General features: G+C 43.6%; 3 protein-coding genes across 5 annotated transcripts in view; 2 read left to right on the top strand and 1 right to left on the bottom strand.

The window, feature by feature from the left end:
* Positions 1-760: 760 nt before the first annotated feature.
* On the top strand, positions 761-13,069 carry LOC144929357 (uncharacterized). The gene is made up of 4 exons (XM_078848676.1): positions 761-2,121; positions 7,292-7,424; positions 7,594-9,715; positions 13,056-13,069. The coding sequence occupies exons 3-4, from the start codon at positions 8,731-8,733 to the stop codon at positions 13,067-13,069; spliced, it is 999 nt and encodes a 332-aa protein (XP_078704802.1). The 5' UTR covers positions 761-2,121; positions 7,292-7,424; positions 7,594-8,730.
* Positions 12,923-23,099, bottom strand: part of CSNK1D (casein kinase 1 delta) — a 68,924-nt gene continuing 58,747 nt past the window's right edge. For 2 of the 3 annotated variants that reach the window (XM_073310935.2, XM_073310933.2), the window contains one exon: positions 12,923-15,100. In XM_073310935.2, the coding sequence (XP_073167036.1) occupies positions 15,050-15,100 (51 nt within the window). In that variant the 3' untranslated portion in view covers positions 12,923-15,049. Of the gene's footprint in view, positions 15,101-16,923; positions 16,989-23,099 lie in introns of all 3 variants that reach the window. The other variant, XM_073310934.2, reaches the window with a different exon arrangement.
* On the top strand, positions 19,103-20,703 carry LOC144929309 (uncharacterized). The gene is made up of 2 exons (XM_078848467.1): positions 19,103-19,426; positions 19,999-20,703. The coding sequence occupies exon 2, from the start codon at positions 20,085-20,087 to the stop codon at positions 20,496-20,498; it is 414 nt and encodes a 137-aa protein (XP_078704593.1). The 5' UTR covers positions 19,103-19,426; positions 19,999-20,084; the 3' UTR covers positions 20,499-20,703.

The raw sequence follows: 23,099 nt of genomic DNA, 5'->3' as shown, positions 1-23,099 counted from the left end.
TATGGCAGTTCTTTCAGAGTAGCTGGTCCCTTCAAGGAAACTGGACTCGGTTCTCCTGTTCCACTCTAGGTACTCCATATCTGGGCCAATTAAAAGAGCAGGACAGCAACAGGAAGCTGTAAGAGGCCTGGAGAGTCAGTCAGGAGACCACAAACTGACTCAGAGGAGACAGAACAGGAGATCAGAGTGATCACAGAGAGATGGTTCCTGGGAAAGGGCAGCAAAGCAAGAGAGCCAGGGTGGGAGGACTAAAGACAGGTGGAGCCGCAGGAGATGCCTGCTGGCTCCAGGCTGGAGACCTGGAGCCGAGGGCGGGAGAGGGTTGAAGGCAGGGGGAGCAGCAGTGGGCCTTACTTGCTGGCATGTCCTTGGTGGTGAGCTGTGCCCGAGAGGAATAATAGGAGGTGCCTAGCAGAGAGGCTGCATGAGCTCCTGTTGGGAAGAGCAGCATTGTATTCCAGAAGGAAGGGCTCAGGGCAGCAGTCTTGGCAGAGGGATAGAGGTGGACTGAGTAAGAGTCCAGGCATGGTGGAAGACACTGGCATTTGGTACGTTCTCTGTTGATGGACTAGAAAAGACTACATGCACTAGGAGGAGATTTGATTATGTTGTGGAACTTTTGGTTATGGACTTTTGCAATCTTTCATTATGTTGATAAACTTGAGGACATGCTGGCATAGAGACCTTTAGATTATCCAAAAGGGAAACTGAGGTAAGGGGCCATTTGCAGGGCTGTCCTGAAGCTACATGGGAGCACCCAGGAGGAGGCCACACATTTTCACAGTGCTTTCTGTAGAGAGCATGTTAAGCTTGTAAGCTGTAGTCAGCATTGGCTTCCAGTTCGTTTCCAGGTGATGTTTTAAGGAACTGCCTTTGACCTATGAGGCCCAAAGTGTTTTGACTGGTTGGCTGCCATAGGGACCTGTTGCTATCCTCATATGATACTCTGATGATTGCAATCAGATGGATTGATCAAACAAACATCCTCTAGATTTAAATGGGAGGGGATAGTACTGGAGATTCCCAGTTGAGGAAGCCTCAGTTCTGAAAACTACTTATCCCTCCTGCTCCAAAGGAGTCCAGATTCACTGGGCTTCAGGGCATGTTCCAAAGCCTATCTGTTCTCACAAGCTTTTCCTGTGAGGAAACTGGGATAGCAGGAGAGGGAAAGTGTTTTATTTTTGGTAGATTGAGGCATTGTGTCTTTGGCTGAGGTTCTGTGCTGTGTCTCAAAGGGGGTTAGCCCAAGGAGAGGAGGGCAAAGGGATTTTAGAGCTACTTTTGTGCCTTCCTAATCATGGGTTCTGCAAGGGCCACATCATCTTCTGGTGTAACTTAAGCCACTGTGAGGACAGGCTGCTTTAAGTTACAGTACCCTCTGTAACCCTCTGTATAGTACCCAGGCTGCCTACAGCTTGCAGTGCAAGAAAGAATGACTGCAATGGTGTGAGTTACAGCCCAACAACATCCCCACCACCCCATCCTCTGCCCTCAGGTCCACTCTAGCATGCATCCTATGCCCAGGGTCATCAGGAAGCAGCAAAAAAAAAAAATGGTACACAGAGGCCAGAGTGGGCTGGGGTGTGAGGGTGTTAGAAGCAAATTCTCTATGTGAATATGGCCTATAATTAAGTTTGTATATATTTTTAAGCGAACGCGTACTTCTGTATAGATAGCGACTGACTAGTTTTTCAGACCGCATCATTAGGTGGCTGCTGAAGAACATTAAAATGTGTTCACCAAGAGATTATAATAATACAGTCTGGACCAAGATTTTATATCTTGATTTGCTGCAACTCTGAATAAGCTTCCCAAACCTGAAGAAGAGCTCTGTGTAGTGAAAGCTTGTGTGTCTCCAACAGAAGTTGGTCCAGTAGAAGATATTACCTCACCCACCTTATCTCAGGTCACAAAACGTAATGATAAATGAGGAATCATCATCATCAAGCCTGTGTGTTTCTAGTGGACTTCCACAGAGATCCATTCTCGGCCTTATGCTATTTCATATTTTTATCAGTGACTTGGATGAAAACTTTGATAACATTTGAAGATAACACAAAAATGGGAGAGTGTTAACCAATGAGGAGGACATGTCACTGATGCAGTGAGCTGGATCACTTGGTAAGCTGGGCGCAGGTAGACACTGTGTTTTCATACAGCCAAATGTATACATATAAAAGCAAAGAATGTAGGCCATGCTTACAGAAAAGGGGATCTCTGTCCTGGGAAGGAGACACACTGAAAAAGATTGAAAATTTTGATGGATAAGCAGCTGAACAGGAGCACCTAGTGTGACACAGGCTAATGCAATCTTTGGATGTATAAATGGGGAATCTCAAGTAGGAATAGGGAGGTTATATTACCTCTGTATTTGGCACTGGAATGTTGGTAAATTGGAGCTGGTTCAGAGAGAAGCCACAAGATTGACTAAAAGATTGGAAAACATGCCTTATGAAAGGCTCATGCTCAGAGATCACTCAATTTAGCTTTTTAAAGCAAAGGTTTAAGTGTGATTTGATCCCAATTTATATGTGCCTATATGGGGAACAAAATTTTAATCTTGGGCTTTCAATCTAACAGAGAAAAGATATAAGAAGATCCAACAAGGCATAAGTGGAAGCTAGACAAATTCTGACAAGAAATAAAGTGCCATATTTTAACAGTGAGGGTAATGAGAAAAATTTAGGGAAAAAACCAACTTACCCATAGTCACATACTCCTGGCTCCTGGTCTTGTTGCCCTGCTGCCTACTGCATCATCTTTCCTTACCAACATGTCAGTTGGATACCTCACCTTTACCCCCAGAGCCCTGCCAGGGGTGGTGGTGGGGTAAGAATTGGGCATATTTGTTGCTGTTCTGCCTCCCCTTTTCTCTGTTTGCAATCTCTGAGTTGGATGGGAAGCTGCTGCCCTTGAAACACTCCTCAGAAAGCCAAAAGAAAACGTTGGGTTTAGTGGTTTTGAGAAAACCTTGAAGCCAACAAACAAGTTTATTTTACAAAAGATTTTTAAATCATATGGAAAACTCCTCTGCAAAGGGAGCCCTGGACTCTGCCATCAGCACAGTTTTGGAGACAGAGAATTCTGGAAGGTTTTTTCCCTGAAGGGTGTCCTAAGCCTAGGCTCAGAACAGGCCTGGACAGTATGGAACACCTACTTATGGACAGTAGGAATACCTCATTGTGAAGCCTAACACCTAGGCACAGAGAAGTAAAGTACATGGATGGAGATATTACAGCTGTAAAGTCTATACTGGAGATTATAGGTAGAAGGTTCTCCTTGTACAGTGTGAGCACAGAAATTACCATACAAGTTCAGACCATCTGTCTAGTTCAGCTTGTCTAAAAGTGACCAGTGCTAACATTCTTCAGAGGATGGTTTAGGTCCATGGGGAATTTCTTCCTAACCCTGACAGTTAGTTGTTAACGTATGTCACGCAGCAGGATGACAAAATTAGTCTAAGGATACAGTTACATTAGAGAGTTCACAGGGGCACTCCTGCACTGATGCAGCTATGTAAGCTCTCTAATGTAGCTGCTCTATGCCAATGGGAGAGAGCTCTCCTGTTGATATAGTGCTGTCCACACCAATGCTTATGTTGTAAATTATGTTGCTCAGAGGAGTGATTTATTTACCCCACTTCTACCCCCAAGCAACATAGGCTATGTCGGCATAACTTAAGTGTATGTCCACACTATAACTTATCTAAGGTATCTGAAAGCACATGTAACATTTAAAGTCTTTCATAAAGCTGCATGCATAGAAGGGGCAATGAAAAGTGTGCATGCAACTTAACACTAACAGGGCCTAACTTGAGTACTTAACTGTGCATCTTTAGGCAACAGTCCTGCATTGGCATCTGCTAGTGGTATCCATGGGACTCTACAGAACTAGGGTCTGCACTAATGGATGCTGATATAAGCTGAAGTCTTTTAATGTTTAATAGAAGGCTGTGGTATGGATATGGAGCAAGAGCTCATTCAGTATTTCACAGTGATTGTAATTCCAGTGATTATTTGTTACTACTTTTGTAAAAATGGTTAATTTAATAATGGGCATACTATGTTTCCTAGTAGCAAAACACTCTGGAGCCTTAATATCAATTTGTCTAAATCCGTAAATTCTGGAACCTAATTTCTGTTGTAGGACTAAGTTCTTGTTGAGTTATGCTTCCCTCAACTTAGGTTAAATCTAGATTTTTGTTTATATTGAGTAGCTCGCTATATCGCTGAACACTATTAAAATTAGATAGCTGTCAATGTTTTCTGTTTTCCCACAGATAATTTTAGTATTGAATGAGTGTGAAGCAGATAGCAGCAGTGCAGATGGCAAAGGAAGATCTGTTATAAAGCTAAGGGACAGTTTAAAAAAAAATTGTGAACAGTTCAAGCTCTGTTGCTCAGTCAAAATAATTTTGAATTCTCTAAATCTCAGCTAAAGTTTAAAAATTTTTATTAAATGTGGGAGAAACACGTTGTTAGAATCACCTTATTTTTACTAGCAACATTCTTGTATTGGAGAGGTGGCATAACAAGAAAAATCTAGTTTTGTTTAAAACATTTAATGTGATATGACATTTATTCGCTATATACAACCACTACAACCATCTATTTAAAGTTTTGTTCAGTCAGGAAGAGATTATGATGCCCACCAGTTTGATATTTTCAAAACAGTAGTAGCAATCAGTATTGGAAAAGTTATTTGATATCTAAATTTTATACTGGGCTTTTCCCACAGAGGGCTGCTGAACATGGAATGCATAGCTTGAAGCAACTGTGTGCTGATGAAACCAGAAAACGGGAATTCTACAGTTTTGTCAGCCTACAGCCATGCAATAACGGCTATATGATTTTTGTTTTAAATGGGTGGTGACAGTTTACTACTTTCCCTATGCCAATTTAAAATTCACTGTCCTATAGTGAGAGTCCAGGTGCACCAATGTAACTACATAAAAGTGTTAACGTATTGAGACAGAGAGGAAGTGAAGTTTGAAGAGATATGTCCTCACCTCTTCTGCAAGCGCTACATACATACATGGAAAAAACAACCAAGGCCTTGTCTACAGCGTACAGTTTTATTGATAAAAGTCCACTTTTTGTTGACAAAAAAGTGGAAGTTACACAATGAAATACTCCCCCTGCCCATGTAACTTCTCTGCTATGCAGCCATAATAAAATCACCTTAACAAGAGGTGTGGGGGTTATGTTGGTGTACTTAGGACAACACAGTGTCTGTAAACAGTGCATTCCTTACATAGGCTGTTAGTTGTCATTCTTTTCAATTCCACTGCAAGCCATGAAAAGGACAGGAAAGCTGGGTGGCTAGAGCTAGTCCCTGCCCCCATAGCCCAAGTATTTAACATGGCCAAATGTTAGAAACAGGAAATTCATAGATAAGGTTGAATTTCTTAAACAAGTCTCTTACCTACTGTACATTCTGCCACAAAAGTGATGGTCTTGACAAAATTAGAAAATCATTGTTAGCCCACCTCATCAAAGTTTAATTATTTTAAGTGACCCCCAACTATTAGACTGTCTTAGCATATAATGGTGCTATCACTGTACAGCCTTCTTTACATTAATATGCAATGAACAATAATATTTACAAACTCCCAAATGAACAAATCCCTATTAAATACAATCACTACCCATTCACAGCCCAATCCTGCCAGGCCCTTCTCATAGGACGTACGGTACTTAGGATTGTATATCCCATGCTTCAATGCCACATGCAGCCAATTCTTCGTGTCTCCATCTGTTTCATGAAGCCCAGATGATGATGTGACAGCTGTTGCAATGCCCTGCAGTATCTTTGGGGGCCACTATTAAATTTATGAAGGTTTTGTTCTACTCCATGAAGGAGATTTCATAGAATATTAGGGTTGGAAGAGACCTCAGGCAGTCATCTAGTCCAACCCCCTGCTCAAAGCAGGACCAACACCCACTAAATCATCCTAGCCAGGGCTTTGTCAAGCCGGGCCTTAAAAACCTCTGAGGGTGGAGATTCCACCACCTCCCTAGGTAGCCCATTCCAGTCCTTCACCACCCTCCTAGTGACATAGTGTTTCCTGATATCCAACCTAGGCCTCCCCCACTACACAGTGAGACTATTGCTCCTTGTTCAGTCATCTGCCACCACTGAGAACAGCCTAGCTCCATCCTCTTTAGAACCCCTCCCCCCCCTTTCAGGTAGTTGAAGGCTGCTATCAAATCTCTTCTCTTCTGTAGACTAAATAACCCCAGTTCCCTCAGCCTCTCCTCGTAAGTCATGTGCCCAAGCCCCCTAATAATTTTCATTGCCCTCTGCTAGACTCTCTAATTTGTCCACATTCCTTCTGTAGTGGGGGGGACCAAAACTGGACACAATACTCCAGGGGTGGCCTTACCAGTGCCAAATAGAGGGGAATAATCACATCCCTCGAGCTGCTGGCAATGCTCCTACTAATACAGCCCACCTAATATGCTGTTGGCCGCCTTGGCTACCAGGGCACACTGCTGACTCATATCCAGCTTCTTGTCCATGGTAATCCCCAGGTCCTTTTCTGCAGAACTGCTGCTTAGCTAGTCGGTCCCCAGCCTGCAGCAGTGAATGGGATTCTTCCTAAGTGCAGGACTCTGCATTTGTCCTTGTTGAACCTCATCTGATTTCTTTTAGCCCAATCCTCCAATTTGTCTAGATCACTCTGGACCCTATCCCTACCCTCCAGTGTATCTACCTCTCCCCCCAGCTTAGTGTCATCTGCAAACTTGCTGAGGGTGCAATTCATCCCATCATCCAGATTAAAGATGAACAAAACCAGCCCCAGGACCGACCCCCCCTGGGACACTCTGTCTGATACCGGTTGCCAACTGGACATCAAGCCATTGAGTACTACCCCTTTAGGTCAACAATCTAGCCAGCTTTCTGTCCAACTTATGGGCTATTCATCCAATCCATACTTTTTTAACTTGATGGCAAGAATACTGTGGGAGACCGTATCAAAAGCTTTGCTAGTCAAGATGTATCACATCCACCGCTTTCCCCATATCCACAGAGCCAGTTATCTCACCAAAGAAGGCCATGTTATAAAAAGCCAGTCAGCTGCAAACCAGCTGAACAGCAAACAGCAGAGAGGCTAACAGAGGGAGTTTGCCTGGGAGTTCCCCTGGGGAGAGTCCACTGGGGCTTACATCTTGCCAGCTTCTCTGAGTAGTTACTCTGAGAAAGCTCGTAGAAGGAAGGTAATATGGTTGGGGAGCGTTCAGCTATTGTGACCTGCACTGGATGTGCCATGTTTGTCTTTCTTCCACAGGACAGAAGCAACCTTGTCTGTACAAAGTGCAAGCTGGTCTCCATATTGGAAGAGAAGGTTCAAGGTCTGGAGAAACAAGTATCGACCCTGCGTTGCATAAGAGAAACTGAAGATTTCCTGGACAGACGTCAGGGTATGCTTCTACGGGCACAATGTTCTGAAGATTCAGAACAGGCTGCACTGCGGGGACAGGAGGACGGTGAAGAAATTTGGCAGCATGTGACCTCCAGAAGAAGAAAGGGGAGTGTCCATGTACCAGCAGCGCAGATTCAGGTAAGCAACCGTTCTCTTGTTCTCCACAGGTACTAATGCGGAGAGTGGACTAGATGATACATCTGAGGGAAGGGAACAGAAGGAGACTCCACCGATTGGAAGGCATGAGATGCACTGTCCTAGGGATGGGGGTTCCATGACCACCGCTCCGAAGAGGAGGAGGCGGGTGGTTGGTGGTCGGGGACTCTCTCCTAAGGGGGACTGAGTCATCTATCTGCCACCCCGACCGGGAAAACTGAGAAGTCTGCTGCTTGCCAGGAGCTAGGATTCATGATGTGATGGAGAGACTGCCGAGACTTATCAAGCCCTTGGATCGCTACCCCTTCCTACTTCTCCATGTGGGCACCAATGATACTGCCAGGAATGACCTTACTACGGACTACGTGGCTCTGGGAAGAAGGATAAGGGAGTTTGAGGCACAAGTGGTGTTTTTGTCCATCCTCCCCGTAAAAGGAAAAGGCCTGGATAGAGACTGTCGAATCGTGGAAGTCAACGAATGGCTATGCAGGTGGTGTCGGAGAGAAGGCTTTGGATTTTTTGACCATGGGATGGTGTTCCAAGAAGGAGTGGTAGGCAGAGATGGGCTCCACCTAATGAAGAGAGGGAAGAGCATCTTTGGAAGCAGGCTGGCTAACCTAGGGAGGAGGGCTTTAAACTAGGTTCACCGGGGGAAGGAGACCAAAGCCCTGAGGTAGGTGGAGACCTGGGATACCGGGAGGAAGCACAAGCAGGAGAACATGAAAGGGGGGGCTCCTGCCTCATACTAAGAAAGCAGGATGATCAGCAAGTTATCTCAAGTGCCTATACACAAATGCAAGAAGCCTGGGAAACAAGCAGGGAGAACTGGAAGTCCTGGCACAGTCAAGGAATTTTGATGTGATTGGAATAACAGAGACTTGGAGGGATAACTCACATGACTGGAGTACTGTCATGGATGGATATAAACTGTGTTCAGGAAGGACAAGCAAGGCAGAAAAGGTGTGGGAGTTGCATTGTATGTAAGAGAGCAGTATGACTGCTCAGAGCTCTGGTATGAAACTGCAGAAAAACCAGTGTCTCTGGATTAAGTTTAGAAGCGTGAGGAAAAAGGGTGATGTCGTGGTATGAGTCTGCTATAGACCACCGGATCAGGGGATGAGGTGGACAAGGCTTTCTTCCAGCAACTAATGGAAGTTACTAAATCACAGGCCCTGGTTCTCATGGGAGACTTCAATCACCTTGATATCTGCTGGGAGAGCAATACAGCAGTGCACAGACAATCCAGGAAGTTTTTGGGAAGTGTAGGGGACAATTTCCTGGTGCAAGTGCTGGAGGAACCAACTAGGGGCAGAGCTCTTCTTGACTTGCTCCTCACAAACCAGGAAGAATTAGTAGGGGAAGCAAAAGTGGATGGGAACCTGGGAGGCAGTGAACATGAGATGATCGAGTTCAGGCTCCTGACACAGGGAAGAAAGGAGAGCAGCAGAATATGGACCCTGGACTTCAGAAAAGCAGATTTTGACAACCTCAGGAAACTGATGGGCAGGATTCCCTGGGAGAATAACAGGAGGGGGAAAGGAGTCCAGGAGAGCAGGCTGTATTTTAAAGAATCCTTATTGAGGTTACAGGGACAAAGCATCCGGGTATGTAGAAAGAATAGTAAATATGGCAGGCGACCAGCTTGGCTTAACAATGAAATTCTTGCTGATCTTAAACACAAAAAAGAAGCTAACAAGAAGTGGAAGATTGGACAAATGACCAGGGAAGAGTATCAAAATATTGATCGGGCATGCAGGAGTGAAATGGGGAAGGCCAAATCACATCTGGAGATGCAGCTAGCAAGAGATGTTAAGAGTAACAGGAAGGGTTTCTTCAGGTATGTTAGCAACAAGAAGAAAGTCAAGGAAAGTGTGGGCCCCTTACTGAATGAGGGAGGCAACTTAGTGACAGAGGATGTGGGGAAAAAGCTAATGTACTCAATTTTTTTTGCCTCTGTCTTCACGAACAAGGTCAGCTCCCAGACTGCTGCACTGGGCAGCACAGCATGGGGAGGAGGTGACCACCCCTCTGTGGAGAAAGAAGTGGTTCGGGACTATTTAGAAAAGCTGGACATGCACAAGTCCATGGGGCCGGATGTGTTGCATCCAAGAGTGCTAAAGGGAGTTGGCGGATGTGATTGCAGAGCCATTGGCCATTATCTTCGAAAACTCATGGCGATCGGGGGAGGTCCCGGATGACTGGAAAAAGGTAATGTAGTGCCCATCTTTAAAAAAGGGAAGGAGGAGGATCCTGGGAACTGCAGGCAAGTCAGCCTCACCTCAGTCCCTGGAAAAATCATGGAGCAAGTCCTCAAGGAATCAATTCTGAAGCACTTAGAGGAGAGGAAAGTGATCAGGAACATTCAGCATGGATTCACCAAGGGCAAGTCATGCCTGACTAATCTAATTGCCTTCGTTGATGAAATAACTGGCCCTGTGGATGAGGGGAAAGCAGTGGACGTGTTGTTCCTTGACTTTAGCAATGCTTTTGACACAGTCTCCCACAGTATTCTTGCCAGTAAGTTAAAGGAGTATGGGCTGGATGAATGGACTATAAGGTGGATAGAAAGCTAGCTAGCTTGTCCGGCTCAAGAGGTAGTGATCAATGGCTCCATGTCTAGTTGGCAGCCGGTATCAAGTGGAGTGCCCCAAGGCTCAGTCCTTGGGCTGGTTTTGTTCAATATCTTCATTTTAATGATCTGGAGGATGGTGTGGATTGCACCATCAGCAAGTTTGCAGAGGCCACTAAACTGGGATGAGAGGTAGATACGCTGGAGGGTAGGGATAGGATACAGGGGGACCTAGACAAATTGGAGGATTGGGCCAAAAGAAATCTGATGAGGTTCAACAAGGACAAGTGCAGAGTCCTGCACTTAGGAGGGAAGACTCCCATGCATCACTACAGACTAGGGACCAAATGGCTCGGCAGCAGTTCTTCAGAAAAGGACCTAGGCGTTACAGTCGACGAGAAGCTGGATATGAGTCAACAGTGGGCTGTTGTTGCCAGGAAGGCCAATGGCATTTTGGGATGTATGAGTAGGGGCATTGCCAGCAGATTGAGGGACATGATCGTTCCCCTCTATTCAACATTGGTGAGGCCTCATCTGGAGTAGTGTGTCCAGTTTTGGGCCCCACACTACAAGAAGGATGTGGAAAAATTGGAAAACGTCCAGTAGAGGGCAACAAAATTGATTAGGGGACTGGAGCACAACTTATGAGGAGAGGCTGAGGGAACTGGGTTTAGTCTGTGCAAGAAAGAGGGGGGATTTGATAGCTGCTTTCAACTACCTGAAAGGGGGTTCCAAAGAGGATGGATCTAGACTGTGTTCTCAGTGGTAGCAGATGACAGAACAAGGAATAATGGTCTCAAGTTGCAGTGGGGGAGGTTTAGGTTGGATATTAGGAAAAACTTTTTCACTAGGAGGGTGGTGAAACCCTGGAATTCATTACCTAGGGAGGTGGTGGAATCTCCTTCCTTCAAAGTTTTTTAAGGTCAGGCTTGACAAAGCCCTGGCTGGGATGATTTAGTTGGGGATTGGTCCTGCTTTGAGTAGGGGGTTGGACTAAATGACCTCCTGAGGTCCTTTCCAACCCTGCTATTCTATTAATCTATGATCAGGTTGGTCAGGCATGACTTGCTCTTGGTGAATCCATGTTGACTGTTCCTGATCACCACCTTCTCCTCCAGTGCTTCAAAATGGATTCCTTGAGGACCTGGTCCATGATTTTTCCAGGGGTTGAGGTGAGGCTGACCGATCTGTAGTTCCCTGTAGTCTCCCCTTTTTAAAAATATGGGCACTGTATTTGCCTTTTTCCAATAGTCCAGGACTGCCCCCACTCACCACAAATTTTCAAAGATAATGGCCAATGGCTCTGCAGTCCCATCAGCAACTCCCTCAGAACCATTGGATGCATTAGATCTGGACCCTTAACTTTGCTGTGTGTGTCTGTCTCTCACTTGGATAGCTAACAGGGAAAAAGTCACAATATGAATTGCAGTACTGCAACAACCTATTTTTAAGAACCTTGATACCCTATAAGAATCTGGGAACCCAGTTACCACTAGGTTTGGTTATGCTTGCTGTGTATATGGTGCCCAAGTCAATGTTCCAAAAAAAAAAAAAAGAAGTCAAAGGAGATTGTTCCCCTTGAGTACTACATCTATGGCAAGGCTGGATTTTTTTAAAAAAATCATGCATTTCAACTATGAATGTGCAAAGTAAACACCACCTTTCCATGCTTTTGCAGAACATAATTAAGAATTCTTTCAAAAATGACACACATGACCTGAAGAAACTTGTGAATAATTATAATTTTGAAGATTAAATGCCAAAAAACAATGATTTGTAATAAATGTGCATCAGAACTAACATACATCCTATTAGGACTTTGCAGGCTTAAGTTCAATTCTCTGCACCACAGCAGACTTCCTGTGTGTGACCTTTGGAAGTCATTTAGCCTCTCTGCCTCATTTCCTCATCTGTAAAATGGGGGAAATACTTTTCTACCTCACAGGATAAATACCTTAAATGATGCATTTGCAGTCTACTGCTGAAAAGCTCTATCTAAGAGCTAGCTGCTATTACTAGTGATATGAAATAAACATCCTCCATCTTTTCACCTAAAGCTCCTACAAGTCAGTTGTAAGTCTTAGTGCTCAAAAGCAATTGTTTTCCCAAGCTTCATATCAAAACAAGGTTATACTTGTTAACAAAAGCACAACAAATACCAAACATTTGCAAAAAGCTGCTCTTTATAAGTCTGTAAACTATATTAGTTTACTATATTTATAGTAAATAAATAATACTTTACCATTAGGGGAAAAAGACATTAATTTCAATGAGAAGAAATGGGCTACTACTAGGTCCTTATTTTCCTCATGGGCTACCTGTAGTTATTGGTTTATTACTCTTTTCCCCATCAACTTCATTGGATCAGGTACTAAGTGTTATATACGCTGGGCTAGGTCCTTAGTATAAGCTGACATAGCCCTCTAAATCTACAAAAACACAAAGCTGAATCATGGCTTTTCAATCAACACTTGTAGTAGGAGAGGACTAGGTTGGGGCAGAAGTCCCCCCCTCCAGAGCTGGCTGAGACAGTCACCACACTTCTGGGAGCATGTGTCACTTTCAATATATACTTTCCCCTAGACATGCCAACCCAATTTTGCTGGTCAGTGCAGGGAATATGGCCATCATAAGGTCCTTGCCCCTCCCTACCTTTAAGAAATATCATTGTAGGCACTAGTTTTCAATGCTCAGCATTTGTGGAGGAATGAGAATTTGCCTGTGTATGTGCTGAGAATCCATTAAAAAGACAAATTTCACCAAGAAAAAAGTAGAAGTCATTATGAATTTATTATTTACACAATTGGTAAAGTACACAAATACAGTGATAGTACAAATGAGGTGTTCTGAGATATTGGTTACCAATACACAGGTTTATACAGACTTTCTAACTATTTTTTGCAGGTGACGGGATATAACTATTGTGAAAGGGCAAGAACAGCCCACAATCAAGTACAATTCTAGAAATTTGCATCAGTCAGCTTTTAAGTACAGTACAGCAATTTAAGGTTCCAGATACAGAGGACAGGAAGAAAAGGCTGCCTTTGTAAGTCTCTCTAACATTACATCATTAACCACACATATTTACAAAGAAAGCACAGTGAACTGTAGAACTGTACAAATGGTAGTGCACATGCCTTAAGTCCTGAAATCTACAGTAACTTAGTAGGGGATTCTGTTATGCAAAATTATCCATGGACTAAACTTTTAAACCTTTCCATTGCACTCCCCCGAAACACAGGTTTCCCCCACTGAGATCTAGAGCAAGCACAAGCAATTAGTTAGCATTCTGAAATATCTCAAGAAAAGTGACTGACAGATTTAGTTGGTGGATTTTGGATAGAAAAAGAATTTGCAAAACTATCCTAAAAAAGTTTGAGGCACAAGGAAAATATTAATGGATTTGTTTTTAGCCTATGTTTCCAAATAGAATGGAATCTTTCAAATAACACTTATGTATTGCACTTCCATTTTCAAGAGGGAAATTGACATTACTTTGCTTGAGTATGACTAATAATTGAACTTTTCTAGTTACTGCAAGGATAAAATATTTAGCATTCCTTTATGAAAATGTTTTAAGTTAGAAACAATATAAAGATCCTTCCATATTCCTTAATAGGGACATCTGCCAAGAGCACTTTTTATTTTGGACATTCTAAGCATATGAACAAGTCATTTAACACCAGATAAAGAATAGCAATCCCAGAAATATACAACTTATTATATTAAGAATGTAATTCACGCCTGAGAATCAGTTCTCAGGATTTCACAGCAGGAATATTTTGTTTATAATTCCTTTTTGTGTCTTGGCAATACACAGCAGACCAGAATCACTTTTTTTTAATGTATGTGGATGCTGAAGCAACTGTACACAATTCACTCAGTCTGCAATGGCAGTAATTCTTGTGCCACTTGCAATGGTCTTCAAACCAGCCAATCTCAATGTAGAAAACTAGATCTTACCAAGGAAAAGTGTTTTATACACAATCCTCCTTCTCAAATGAAGGAGAACCACATGCCATGCTTACCATCTCTAAACTCCAACAAATTCCTCTTAAATATCAGAGCCCTTCTGCCTCTTTATTCTTCACATGCTTTAGGAATAAGTTATCTTTCAATATCACCATCTCTAAAGAGCCCAGACACTTCTATCCAGTATCTTTTGCTTTCTCTGACTATACTAGAGAAGAGTAAAAATTCAAAAGTGTTTCTGTGTTGCATGGAGATTTCCATTAAAATGTGGAAGAAGCAAAGTAATAAAACTATAATGCATATTAAAAAACTTTCAGGAGAACTCCCCCACCCCTCATCCTGAATGGGACTATACCTAAAAAAGTAAACAGTTTAAATAAAATCAGATGGTTTTAATTAATTTACATATTCCCTGCCAGACTAAACTTTACAAGAAATTTCAAGTCATTGTCTTTAATTCAGGATTGTTCATATATGACATTTTTAAATCAGACAAAAGCAAGACAGAATTCTTTACACAGAATTAAGCCAATAATCTTAGCAAAATGATATAAAATTTTCTTAAACCAACCAGGTAAAAGATTTATAGTTACAGTAGAATAATAAAAAGGGGTAAAGTCTGCCGCCTGTGGAGGGAGAACTGAAATGGCTATTCAATAACAGGCGATTAACTCTGTAAACCATCTCTTCCTTTTCCAGCCCTGTTACTACAGAGTTCACTTAAGGTCATTGGGTTTCTGGCAAGAGCCTCTTTTAATGGCAGCTGTTGGAGTCTGTCCATGTTCCTGCAAGTATCTCTTTGTAAGTGGCACGGAAAGCTCCAGTTGTAATGTTTCTGCTCTAGGTTGGGGTATTTTTGCTAGTAAAGCCATTGGTAACATAGGCGATCAGCCATGCATTAACTGCCCTCTATGGCAAAATTATTTTCATCGGTGCACAGCAGACTGGAGAACACTGGTAGTCACACGAGCAGGAATCTATCAGAGCCAAAGAATAAGATAAAATCAGCACAAGTCATTTTAACTAGCATGTAGATGGTTCTACCAAAATTGTTTCAGCCACTTGTTGCAAAACATCTGGGCATAAAAACCCTAGTAAAAGGAAAAAATTATCTTTCTAGAATCTACAATCCAATGGACTACACAGGCTATTTCATACCTACCTGTAGCCACATCACGTTATCTGCATTTTCCTTCTGTATTAAGGTTAACACAGGAAATGACCTCTTCACCACAAGCAGAGAGTTTGAAGAACAAATAAATCAGAGCAAAAACATGCACGCGAAAAAGAACAAAACCAGATTAAACTGCTGAGCTCTTGAAATAAAACTGATAGAGATTCAAGACTGAAGAAACCCAAATCGAAGAATAAAGTTAAAAATATAATGTTAAAAAAGATAGAGCTCTTTGGATTTTTACTGGTGATGCCATATTAAACACATTACACAATATTATTTACTTAGCTTGAGTTTGTCTTAAGTAACAGTGCCCACAGAGAGTTAAAGGCATCACACATCAGTACCTTTAATTTAAGAAGTTACAAATGTCAAAGCAGCAATAGCACTCTAAAAATGAGAAACAGTCTTAAGTAGCTACCAAATTTTTGGCACATAAAGGCCAAGCACAACAGACAAGATCTTGATCTGGCTGGGTCCTGCTGTCATAACTCATGCAAGATTTGCACTGACTTCAATGGTCGCTTTGCTTGAGTAAGGCCTAATGATTGGGGCTCTAAAGCAGTAAACCATCATTTGCAGACAGTTTTGAATATTACAACAATTTAAGAAAGAAGCAGCTTCTGGAGTCAGCCAAGTACACAGAACAACTGGAGAAAATTAAATAAAAAAAGAGGAAGAGAAGGATGCTACACCAACTGCAGATGTAGGATTAGTGCAAGCTGGAACTTTATAGAGAAAGTAAAGCAGCGGAAAGAACTACGTAATTTAACAAGGAACAGAAAAATATGATTGCCTTTTTAATATATAGCAAAGCAAAGAAGAAGCTTCTAAAGTTATTTAAGAGTCAGTATTCTTCAACAGTGAGGTACAGATTTTGACCCACACATGTTTCTATTGCTAAAACACAATTGGCTTAAATACTAGAAAACTGCACATAAATGCAGAAATTATTTCACTATCCACTGGCAAAGGATTTTGAGTATCCAAGTTCAAGTCTGCCTATATTCAAGGTGCTAATGTTTCAGATACACTAAAGAGAAGTTCATCTGAAAAAGTTTTTAATCTCTGGCAGCTCAGAAGGTATGGAAGAGAATTAAAAAACACAGAAAAATGAAGGATGCTTTAATAACTTTTACCACTCATGCCAAGATAAAGCCTTACTTGAATTAGTTAATTTTGTTCTCCATGACAAGTCTACAGAACAAGTAATCTTTTCATAATTTTAAAAGCTCAGTCTAGTTTAGAATGGATGTCTGAGATTGTAAGCATAATTATGGTGTAACTAGTGGTTCTAGGATCGTTAGATGGTTTAGAGTTGCTGATCTGCTTATTTTATTAGCAATGCCTTAATAGCCATAGGGGCTTCCCAAATCACCAATTAATTCTACTAAACAATTTAGGAAGAACAGTAGTAAATACTTCAACTCTTAGAAGGATGTTTACTTTTACATTCAGAAGGAATCCTAATGCCACGTCAAGTACCTGACATCTGAGCGTAGGGCACAGAGATAAAGCATACAATTGTAAGAGTTAATGTGAGGAGAAAGTGCCAAATCTGATGTTTCCACAGGATTTAATCCCACCCCATCCAAAATGATTTGGGTCTAACAAGAAGGGACTCACCCAGTGCTGCCTTCCAACGAGGAGACGAGCAGCTACTTGCCATGATGTTCGAAGGGAATGCTATTCTGAGGTGGGGGAAAAGACAGCAAATTGTAACAGTTCTACTGTCCAAATATATAAAGTTGACTACAAAATCCAACCTAAATTTGCAGTTGAACCTAGATATATTTTCCAAGGACTTCAATTTCAGATTGCTACAAGACTTGTTTCTGTACTAATAGATATTTTAAAAGGAACAAAAAAATTTTTTCCCCTCAAAGAAAGCTGAAATCTCAGGGTTTGAGGAACTATGTAGAAAATGATCCCTATAAAGATTAACATATGAATAAAGGTTTTCTCATCAGGAAGTGAAGAATGAACTGTATTTTGGAAGTGCATTTTTGTTCCAGCCTCTGTTTTATTCCAATAAAGTGGTAATAACACTGACTGTTCATTGCCACTGCTGGCCACTGATTTAAAAACATTTTCCTTTGTCAAAGAGACTTATTCCAATATTCCTTTATTCTTGTAAGTATTCTAAACCTTTTCCTCCAAACTACAGAGAGAATTCTCAATCTATTATTAGCATAAATAGGAGTCGTGCAAGAGCTTGATCCTGCAAAGTGCTGTGCACTCTGCATCTAGCAAAGCACTTACGCACGTGCTTAACTTTAAGCATGTAAGAAGTTCCATTGAAACAGTCTTACAAAATTGAGCCCTGTATGGAGAGAAACAAAGATTACACACCTGTCACTGGAGTTCAAGACAACTTCTACACGTTCACTCGCCTGAGATGTGCCCGATTGTGCAGTCTGGACTGGAACTTTTAGTAGCAGTGCCTGTGGGAGCGCTCATGCACCCACTATCCTTCCATCACTACTCCTTAACACTCAAAGGGTGTAGCTATAAAAAGGTAGGATGGCATGCTGACTGACTGCTTCAGGTACTTCCACCACCTTCTCGGATCCAGAAGTTCATAGATTCATTTTAAAGCCAGAAGAGACCATTAGTTCATCTAGTATGACATCCTGCTTCACACAGGCCAGAACATTTCTTCCAGTTACCTCTGTGCAGACCATTAACTTGTGTTTGACTAGAGCATATCCCCCAGAAAGGAATCCAGTCTTGGATTTCTAGACATTAAAAGATGGAGAATCCACCACATTCTTTCATAGTTTGTTCCAGTAGTTCATAATCCTCACTGTTAAAATATTGTGCCTTATTTCTAATATGAATTTGTCTGGCTTTAACTTCCAGTCCCTGGTTCTTCTCATGCCTTTCTCTGATAGATTTAAGAGTCCTTTAGTAGCAAGTATTTTCTCCCCATGAAGGAACTTGTATACATAGTGATCAAGTCACTTCTTGAACTTTTCGATAAGCTAAACAGACTGGGCTCCATGTGTCACTGAAAGGCATTCTTTCCAGCCCTCAAATCATTTGAGGCTTTTGTCTGCATCCTCTCCTATTTTTCAATATCCTTTTTGAAATGCGAACATCAAAATGGGACAAAAGTATTCCAGTATCACTCTCATACATAGGTAAACACACATCCCAACTCCTAATTCCTATTCCTTTGTTTATAAATCCATGCCCTGGTCTACACTAGGAGTTGAGGTCGAATTTAGCAGTGTTAAATTGATTTAACCCTGCACCCATCCACACGACGAAGCCCTTTTTTTTCGACTTAAAGGGCTCTTAAAATCGATTTCCTTACTCCACCCCCCAACAAGGGGATTAGCACTGAAATCGGCCTTGCTGGGTCAAATTTGGGGTACTGTGGACACAATTAGACAGTATTGGCCTCTGTGAGCTATCCCAGAGTGCTCCATTGTGACCGCTCTGGACAGCACTCTCAACTCAGATGCACTGGCCAGGTAGACAGGAAAAGGCCCGCGAACTTTTGAATGTCAATTTCCTGTTTGGCCAGCGTGGCAAGCTGCAGGTGACCATGCAGAGCTCATCAGCAGAGGTGACCATGATGGAGTCCCAGAATCGCAAAAGAGCTCCAGCATGGACTGAACAGGAGGTACGGGATCTGATCGCTGTATGGGGAGAGGAATCTGTGCTATCAGAACTATGTTCCAGCTTTTGAAATGCCAAAACATTCGTCAAAAATCTCCCAGGGCATGAAGGACAGAGGCCATAACAGGGACGTGAAGCAGTGCTGTGTGACACTTAAGGAGCTGAGGCAAGCCTACCAGAAAACCAGAGAGGCGAACGGCCGCTCCAGGTCAGAGCCCAAAACATGCCCGCTTCTATGATGAGCTGCATGCCGTTTTAGGGGGTTCAGCCACCACTACCCCAACTGTGTTGTTTGACTCCTTCAGTGGAGATGGAGGCAACGCAGAAGCAGGTTTTGGGGATGAGGAAGATGATGAGGTTGTAGATAGCTCACAGCAAGCAAGCAGAGAAACCGGTTTTCCCGACAGTCAGGAACTGTTTCTCACCCTGGACCTGGAGCCAGTACCTCCTGAACCCACCCAAGGCTGCCTCCCGGATCTGCCAGGCGGAGAAGGGACCTCTGGTGAGTGTACCTTTTAAAATAGTATCCATGATTTAAAAGCAGGCATGTTTAATGATTAATTTGCCCTGGCATTTGCGGCTCTCCTGGATGTACTCCCAAAGCCTTTGCAAAAGGTTTCTGGGGAGGGCAGCCTTATTCCATCCACCCATGGTAGGACACTTTACTACTCCAGGCCAGTAGTACGTACTTGGGAATCATTGTAGAACAAAGCATTGCAGTGTATGTTTGCTGGCATTCAAACAACATCCATTCTTTATCTCTCTGTGTTATCCTCAGGAGAGTGACATCATTCATGGTCACCTGGTTGAAATAGGGTGCTTTTCTTAAGGGGACATTCAGAGGAGCCCGTTCCTGCTGGGCTGTTTGCCTGTGGCTGAACAGAAATGTTCCCTACTGTTAGCCACAGGGAGGGGCTAGCCATGCGCTGGGGGGAGGCAAAACGCAACCTTGGAACAAAAGCATGTGCTATGTATGTAATGTTAACAGCAAGGTTTACCGTGAAAGAATGTATCCATTGTTCTATAAAATGTGCCTTTTAAAATACCCCTGTCCCCTTTTTTTTCCTCCACCAGCTGCATGTGTTTCAAGGATCACAGGATCTTCTCCTTCCCAGAGGCTACCGAAGATCAGAAGGCGAAAAAAATACACTCGCGATGAAATGTTCTCTGAGCTCATGCTGTCCTCCCACACTGACAGAGCACAGACAAATGTGTGGAAGCAGACAATGTCAGAGTGCAGGAAAGCACAAAATGACCGGGAGGAGAGGTGGCGGGCTGAAGAGAGGGCTGAAGCTGAAAGGTGGCGGCAGCATGACGAGAGGAGGCAGGATTCAATGCTGAGGCTGCTGGAGGATCAAACTAATATGCTCCAGCGTATGGTTGAGCTGCAGGAAAGGCAGCAGGAGCACAGACAGCCGCTACAGCCCCTGTGTAACCAACCGCCCTCCTCCCCAAGTTCCACAGCCTCCTCACCCAGATGCCCGAGAACGCAGTGGGGGGGCCTCCGGCCACCCAGCCACTCCACCCCAGAGGATTGCCCAAGCAACAGAAGGCTGGCATTCAATAAGTTTTAAACTTTTAGAGTGCTGTGTGGCCTTGTCCTTCCCTCCTCCTCCACCCCTCCTGGTGCTTCTCTCCTCCACCACCCATCTTGGGCTACCTTGGCAGTTATCCCCCTATTTATGTGATGAATTAATAAAGAATGCATGAATGTGAAGCAACAATGACTTTATTGCCTCTGCAAGCAGTGATCGAAGGGAGGAGGGGAGGGTGGTTAGCTTACAGGGAAGTAGAGTGAACGAAGAGGCAGGGGGTTTCATCAAGGAGAAACAAACAGAACTTTCACACCGTAGCCTGGCCAGTCATGAAACTGGTTTTCAAAGCTTCTCTGATGCGCACCGCAACCTCCTGTGCTCTTCTAACCGCCCTGGTGTCTGGCTGTGTGTAACCAGCGGCCAGGTGATTTGCCTCAACCTCCCACCCCGCCATAAACGTCAACCCCTTACTCACAGATATTGTGGCGCGCACAGCAAGCAGTAATAACAGTGGGAATATTGGCTTTGCTGAGGTGTAACTGAGTCAGTAAACTGCGCCAGCGTGCTTTTAAACATCCAAATGCACATTCTACCACCATTCTGCACTTGCTCAGCCTGTAGTTGAACAGCTCCTGACTACTGTCCAGGCTGCCTGTGTATGGCTTCATGAGCCATGGCATTAAGGGGTAGGCTGGGTCCCCAAGGATAACTATAGGCATTTCAACATCCCCAATGGTTATTTTCTGGTCTGGGAATAAAGTTCCTTCCTGCAGTTTTTGAATCAGACCAGAGTTCCTGAAGATGCGAGCATCATGTACCTTTTCCGGCCATCCCACGTTGATGTTGGTGAAACGTCCCTTGTGATCCACCAGTGCTTGCAGCACTACTGAAAAGTACCCCTTGCGGTTTATGTACTCGCCGGCTTGGTGCTCTATAGGGATATGGGTTCCGTCTATGGCCCCACCACAGTTTGGGAATCCCACTGCAGCAAAGCCATCCACTATGACCTGCACATTTCCCAGGGTCACTACCCTTGATATCAGCAGATCTTTGATTGCATTGGCTACTAGCATCACAGCAGCCCCCACAGTAGATTTGCCCACTCCAAATTGATTCCCGACTGACCGGTAGCTGTCTGGCGTTGCAAGCTTCCACAGGGCTATTGCCACTCACTTCTCAACTGTGAGGACTGCTCTCATCTTGGTATTCTTGAGCCTCAGGCAGGGGAAAGCAAGTCACAAAGTTCCATGAAAGTGCCCTTACGCATGCAAAAGTTTCGCAGTCACTGGGAATCGTCCCAGACCTGCAACACTATGCGGTCCCCCCAGTCTGTGCTTGTTTCCCGAGCCCAGAATTGGCATTCCACCGCATGAACCTGCCCCATTAGCACCATGATGTCCACATTGCCAGGGCCCATGCTTTGAGAGAAGTCTGTGTCCATGTCATAGAATCATAGAATATCAGGGTTGGAAGGGACCTCAGGAGGTCATCTAGTCCAACCCCCTGCTCAAAGCAGGACCAATCCCCAACTAAATCATCCCAGCCAGGGCTTTGTCAAGCCTGACCTTAAAAACTTCTAAGGAAGGAGATTCTACCACCTCCCTAGGTAACGCATTCCAGTGTTTCACCACCCTCCTAGTGAAAAAGTTTTTCCTAATATCCAACCTAAACCTCCCCCACTGCAACTTGAGACCATTACTCCTTGTCCTGTCCTCTTCTACCACTGAGAATAGTCTAGAACCATCCTCTCTGGAACCACCTCTCAGGTAGTTGAAAGCAGCTATCAAATCCCCCCTCATTCTTCTCTTCTGCAGACTAAACAATCCCAGTTCCCTCAGCTTCTCCTCATAAGTCATGTGTTCCAGACCCCTAATCATTTTTGTTGCCCTTCACTGGACTCTCTCCAATTTCTCCACATCTTTCTTGTAGTGTGGGGCCCAAAACTGGACACAGTACTCCAGATGAGGCCTCACCAATATCGAATAGAGGGGGACGATCACGTCCCTCGATCTGCTCGCTATGCCCCTACTTCTACATCCCAAAATGCCATTGGCCTTCTTGGCAACAAGGGCACACTGCTGACTCATATCCAGCTTCTCGTCCACTGTCACCCCTAGGTCCTTTTCCGCAGAACTGCTGCCTAGCCATTCGGTCCCTAGTCTGTAGCTGTGCATTGGGTTCTTCTGTCCTAAGTGCAGGACCCTGCACTTATCCTTATTGAACCTCATCAGATTTCTTTTGGCCCAATCCTCCAATTTGTCTAGGTCCCTCTGTAGCCTATCACTGCCCTCCAGCGTATCTACCACTCCTCCCAGTTTAGTATCATCCACAAATTTGCTGAGAGTGCAATCCACACATTAAATGAAGATATTGAACAAAACCGGCCCCAGGACTGACCCCTGGGGCACTCCACTTGACACCGGCTGCCAACTAGACATGGAGCCATTGATCACTACCTCTTGAGCCGGACAAGCTAGCCAACTTTCTACCCACCTTATAGTGCATTCATCCAGCCCATACTTCTTTAACTTGCTGGCAAGAATACTGTGGGAGACCGTGTCAAAAGCTTTGCTAAAGTCAAGAAACAATACATCCACTGCTTTCCCTTCATCCACAGAACCAGTAATCTCATCATAGAAG

Source organism: Lepidochelys kempii, chromosome 14 (assembly GCF_965140285.1).
Source record: "Lepidochelys kempii isolate rLepKem1 chromosome 14, rLepKem1.hap1, whole genome shotgun sequence".
Classification (NCBI taxonomy): domain Eukaryota; kingdom Metazoa; phylum Chordata; order Testudines; family Cheloniidae; genus Lepidochelys; species Lepidochelys kempii.
This window is presented reverse-complemented; position numbering and strand designations above follow the sequence as displayed.